This window comes from Prunus dulcis, unplaced genomic scaffold, assembly GCF_902201215.1.
Source record: "Prunus dulcis unplaced genomic scaffold, ALMONDv2, whole genome shotgun sequence".
Lineage (NCBI taxonomy): Eukaryota > Viridiplantae > Streptophyta > Magnoliopsida > Rosales > Rosaceae > Prunus > Prunus dulcis.
The window spans coordinates 2591-8597 of NW_023010401.1; the positions used below are offsets into that span (position 1 = coordinate 2591).

At 36.5% G+C, this 6007-nt stretch overlaps 1 protein-coding gene across 1 annotated transcript; it reads right to left on the reverse strand.

The window, feature by feature from the left end:
- Positions 1–1150: 1150 nt before the first annotated feature.
- LOC117613572 (uncharacterized protein At3g28850-like) lies at positions 1151–3170 on the reverse strand. Its single transcript, XM_034342178.1, has one exon. The coding sequence runs from the start codon at positions 2844–2846 to the stop codon at positions 1584–1586; it is 1263 nt and encodes a 420-aa protein (XP_034198069.1). The 5' UTR covers positions 2847–3170; the 3' UTR covers positions 1151–1583.
- Between the last annotated feature and the right edge of the window lie 2837 nt (positions 3171–6007).

Genomic DNA, 6007 nt, shown 5'->3' on the forward strand with positions numbered 1-6007 from the left:
TTGTCTATATACAGATAGAGTTTTCATTGACAAATGCTTTAAAGGGAGATTCACTATTATACCAAATATAAGGGTCCAAATTATAAAAATACCCTATATGAAATGAACTTTAGAAATACATCCAAAATTCATTTACAACATAACAAAGAGGCTTTTAACTTCTTGTAAATTACAAAACTGTCATCGATTTCTTAAAACAAGCCCAACCACAAAAGCTCATAAAGAAACCACAAAACACTCAATAGGGCATCATAGTGATTTAACAATCAAAATTAAGTTAAATAGAGCCAGCTGTTATTTTTTGGTTTTTTTTAGTTTGTTTATAGAAATTAAATTGTGTAGAGTTTATTTATATTTTTTGTGCTAAGAATGGGTATATGACTAAATATCTCTGCCTTGTAAATAGGGTTGTGAACTCATATATAGCTTTGATTATGTGTATCATCTTTTTGATTGCTTCTTTCTTTGTGCAGTATAGTGAAACAGGCTCTAAGATTTTCCTCATTAATTGCTTGCGTGCCATTGATTGGGCATGAGGTTGCAGCTGAATACGTGAATAATCTCGGGACGATGATAGATGCAGGTTTCCATTGACGGATGCTTTAAAAAGGACTAAACTTGAGCAGATGCAGGTTTCAAAGTTGCGTATGAAGCTTGTATCCAAGTGGCTAGATCCTTGGCTGAAGCATATGACTTTTACATACCAGGTAATTATGGACCCCAAGAAAAGACCAGATAAGGATCATTTTAGGAATATGAAGCACTAATGTCTTCTTCTCCCCTCTTCCTCCTGTCGTCTTCTAGTTTTCTAGATTCTTTTTTTCTTCATTAAACCAATTGTCAAACTGTTATTTGAAGCTGATATATAATGTGCATACTTGTCAAAACAAGATTAATTTGGAAGAACATTGATACACACTGGGCAACAACAAGTAACTTGATCAAATAGCAGATACCATGTAGCTTTTGTAGTTTACACCTGAAGTCCACATAGTTGAAGGTGTTTATTCATATCATTTTATAAACCATACTGCTCAAGGAATCCACAAGAAGAACCATGTGAAAAATTGAAAGAGATATCAAAACTAAAAGAATTCAGCTTTAGAAGCATTGCAAACTGTGACTGTGTTACAGAGAAGTTTTAGTGCTATTATGCAAAAACTTATTGTCCATTCAAATACTGACCAACTGCCATACATACATGCAAAAACTTCACGACTTCAGGAAATAGATAGTTGGAATATCATGAAAATGTTGAAGTTATTGCATATTGTTCAAGAAGAAAATGAACATAGGAACCAAAATCCTAATAATATAGATCGACCAATAGAAACAAACTTCAAACAAAATCCTCTAGACACATAAGAATATGTGACATTTCTAACGGTAGCTGCAGCAGAAATGGCGTGGTATATAATTTATTATGACATAAATGTTCTGCTGCTAGATAGACATGTTGTGTTGTCAGATTGCCGATCTGAATAATCGACCATGTCTGGATACATCGTCGTGATTGAGTCTGTGAACACAACATATCTAGCAAAAGAAAATTAGCTGCAAGCATCATCAGTTGGCATACACATTCACAAGCAGCAACCAGGGCACCTAATCAATCCGTTCTCGTTGCAATCGTGGCACTTCCTCAGTTCCCCTTCATCCTCATCAAACAGCTTTCGGCTTCCATTACAAGTTGGGCACGGTGTAAACCTTGCATCCCCACATCCCTCACAAACAAACCCAGCATCCCTCACTCGAAAGCCTCTCAAAAGCTTTCCCAATTCTCCATCCTCGTTGAGCTGCTTTACTTCCTCTGCTCCTCCCACATACTTGCCTCTAACAAACACTTGTGGCAGACTCACTGCTTTGCCTCCAAAAGCATTTTGCAATTCCTTCCTGTACTCAGAGTCCATTGAAATGTCCCTCTCATCTACTGCCACTCTAAATCCCCTAAATATCATCCTAACCGCGCAACAATCCTCGTAAGTCTTTCGAATTCCTCTCAAACTGGTGAAGTAGACCACTATTTTATCTTCAGTACCCGGAAGATGAAAACAAGCATTTGAAACTGAGGAATACGAAGGGGTACTACAAGTCAATGATCTTGCAACTTTGCCATTGTTGTTGTAGCCCAATTGTCTAGAAGACAATGCTCTTCTATAAGTTAAGACCACATTGGGGTCCATCTTCGACAACAAAGACTCCTCCGATAAATGCTTCCACAGAGGCTTCGAAGAAGACGAGGAAGAGGATGAGGTAGGCATTGAGTCCTCCGCCTTTATTACTGAAGATCTCACTGATTTGAAAGAATCAAACGGTTTCTTCACAGACCCATCAAAGCCTGAGTACCTGCAAGAACTGGCTTTGTTGGAAAACCCAATTGTGTGGTCAAAAATGGAGGAAATGGGCTGTTCTTCAGAGAAATGAGAATGGAAATCAGAGTCATTGAGGCCATCCATGAGTTCCCAAGTGTTGATGACAGAGTCAGGGGAAGATGATGAGCGTTTTGGGGGGTAGGATTGATCAGGAGAATCCTGACCGTTCAGATTGAGGGTCTTGGGGGATGTGGGGTCAATGTGGAGGGAGCCATAGGTAGTGGAGGTGAGAGAAACAAGGTGATGAGTGTCGCCTTTTCTGAGAGGTGGGTGATGAACAAGAGGGGCTGAGATGGAGAGAGCTCTGGGAAATGAGGCTGGTGGTGGTAATGGTGGTGAGGAATTGGAAGAGTTTGAGGCAGATGAAGAGTTTGGGGTTGAAGAAGTAAGAGCAGTGGAAGAGGAGGGTTGTGAAGGTTGTTGTTCTTGGTTTTTGGTGAGAAGGGTGAGAGGTCTTGAAGAAGAGCAGCCCATGAATGAAATCAAAAAAGGATTGAAAATTGTGAAATGAAGTGATTTGGGTTTTGGAATAATGCTCTCTCTCTCTCTCTCTCTCTCTCTCTCTCTCTCTCTCTCTCTCTCTCTATCCACACACAGAAAGAGACTTTTTGGGTTGGCTTGTGTCTTGTTTATTTGGGAGGCTTCTCTGAGGGAATGTGATTGCTTCTAGAGAGAGAGAGGAGGATTGTGGAGGTGGGTTTGGAAGCTTTTGGAGGATTGTGTAGATGAAAAGGAAGAGAGAGAGAATGTTGGGTGAGGAAGAGCTTTCAAGAAGGAGGGTTTGGGTGGGAAAGGGGAAGATGAAGAAATGAATGAGACATTGAGGAGAGCTGTAGATGAGCAGAAAACGCGGTTAGGCTTAGGAGTCTCTTTTTGAATAATTATTGATTGATAATTATCTGGTAATTATTCTTTTTAAGGGCAGTCCTAGTTCTACTAAATTTGGAATCGTTTGAGGTGTGTGTTTCACGACATCATTAAATTTGTAGGGTTTCAAGGTTCATTTGGCAGTAAAAATCTCTCTCCTGATTGGATTTTATTTGTCAACCAGTTTCTGCTTTGAAAAGAGTACGGTAAACGTGTCAATCCCAAAATTTGTGCAAAATTACCATTTCCATTTTTCTTTTTCTTTTTTGGTCTAACCATTTCCATTTTTCTAAATAGGGTGGATTTGCTGTTTTCTATTATCATTTGAATTAATTATTTTCTTTTTGCTCATATTTTATCTTATTATTGAGGTTATTCGTTTAAGAAAATTCATTATAAATAAATAAAAAAGCTTTTACCTAATTTTGCTTATCTTTTTATTCTTTTTCTTCTTATATTCAAGCGATATTGTTTTAAATAGGAAAGTCATTTCCTTAAGCGATAAATGGGAACAACATCATTAACTAGGATAGGAATTTATTCAAAGGCGAACGAAAATGGTAGGATATCAGTACTTTATAACTTATAGTTGGGTCAATAGAGATACTTATGGCTGGCTAGTGCAGGCAAGGGGTGTAGGGGATTATGTGGCAGCTTGGCCTTAATGATGGAGGTTGTGGCTATAAGATAAGTTTGGCTTGCTTGCCTCAAGTGTTCAACTATTGTGTGTGGAAGTTGAATCTGACTCGGTGCAAATGATTCAAATGCTCAGAGGTGAGCGTCACTTAGATGTTGTTGTGGAAGCTATTGTATTTTACATTAAGATGCTTGCTGATAAGCTCCACATGTCGTTTTTATAGCTACTCCCCCATCAGTGTAATAAGGCAGCACATGAGGTTGTAGCCTTTGTGTCTAGAGTAGGAGGTAACTACATCTGGAACCAAGTGTGGCCTGAGTGGACTTTTTATATTTTGGCTAGTGATGTAAATCTTTCTATTCCTCTTTAATAAAACTCTCTTTGTTTAGAAGGAAAAAAACAACTTTATAACTTAATCTTTCTAATCCCCACAAAATGACAAAATCCTTTAATTTTACATTCATTTCTTATTTCACACATACATCCGTGAGTTATCCAATCTAATTCAATATTGGGTACCAAACACGACCTAAGTTTCATATACAAAAGAGAAAAACGAGTAAGTTCATGTATTACTCTCGACACTGGCGGACCCAAAATTTTTTTAGCGGAGGTGCAATATTAACTAAGTATGAAAAATGGTTTTTCGGAATAATCATTTTCTCAAGATAATTTTTGGCGGCTTTTATTCCTTATACATCAAATAAGAAAACTTGATTTTATGAGATTTTAGTATGAAGTATATATTGACTTAATGAGCCATCATTTTTAGCCTAAATCGTATTTTGCACTAAAACCGATTTTTCATATTTTGATTTGGTGGGAATTTGATTTTCTAGTATTTTTATTTGAATCCAAATGGGGGGTACTTCCTTATTTACATTGTAAACTTAAGTAAATGGAGTAATATAAAAATAAATAAAAGTAAAAGGACAAAGACATTTACTTAAATGTTGAAAATGGAAATAAGGTAATTTGTACACCAGTTGAGCAAATAGGCCATTTGAAGCACCTACAATGATTTTTCCGGCGAGAAGAAGTGCAGCTGCAACTCCTTGAGCCTTAATAGGTCCGCCCCTGGCTCTCGACTCATTAATGTGGCCAAGTCGGCACACACAATAAGTGATCATAGGGCCTTGTAACAATGTGTAGATGTCACTAGATCAAATTAATATTGATCCTTCAACAGTAATTCTATTATTTAACTTTTAAACCATTTCCCCCTTATTTTGCTAATAATCCACCAGAGCTACAAGCCCAACGATCCCATACCACATGAAAACTATATTTTCAGTTATACTTCCAAAAAGTAAAACGAGAAATAAAATGAAAAAGACACGTCCTAGTTAGTTGATGAATTCGTAGTTTATTCTCAAATCAAATGCATTCAATGCAAGCAGAAAACTTGAATTGAAAGCACATTCCCTTCCACATTTATATTTTAGTTTGGTTATTGGATGTAGGTAGATTTAGTTTGTTAAACTATATGTTATTTAAGTGTGTATCTTGTTGTAGGTCGATCGACCAACTTAGGAGCACTATTATTTAACAAAATAATCACCCAAATTGAATGGCCTGAACCACCCCACCAATTATTTAAACCAATTGAAAAATATAAATAATTGTAGATACAAGAATGAGAAGAATTGACAAACGGATCATGGTCATGGGGTCATGGCCATGGCCAAGCTTGTTTCTTTGGCTTGAAATAATTAAAGATGGAAAATATTTTCCTCCTTTTCTGAAAGTAGGAACTTTTACTTTTTTGTCAACTACAGTTTAACATGTGTGTAGAGATTTTTTGTTTTTTTTGTTTTCAGTGAATAATTTTTGCATGTGTTAAACTGTGATTTGCATAAATTAAGATTGCCGCCTTTCATGAAAGGAGAGAAGCAGTGTCCATTAGATGCCATTTTTAATTTTCTGTTGAAAGGTGTAGACTGTGTAGGACATTCTTATCACTCTGTTTCTTAATACCTACACTCAAACCCCTCATATATGATACATCCATTTGTTGTAATTGATAATTGTTCTGGTTTTTAGCATTTGTTTGTCAAATTAATTTCTATGTAGTTAATTTATATCTGTAATTATATTCTATGTATGCCCACAAAATATATTTTCTTCAAGT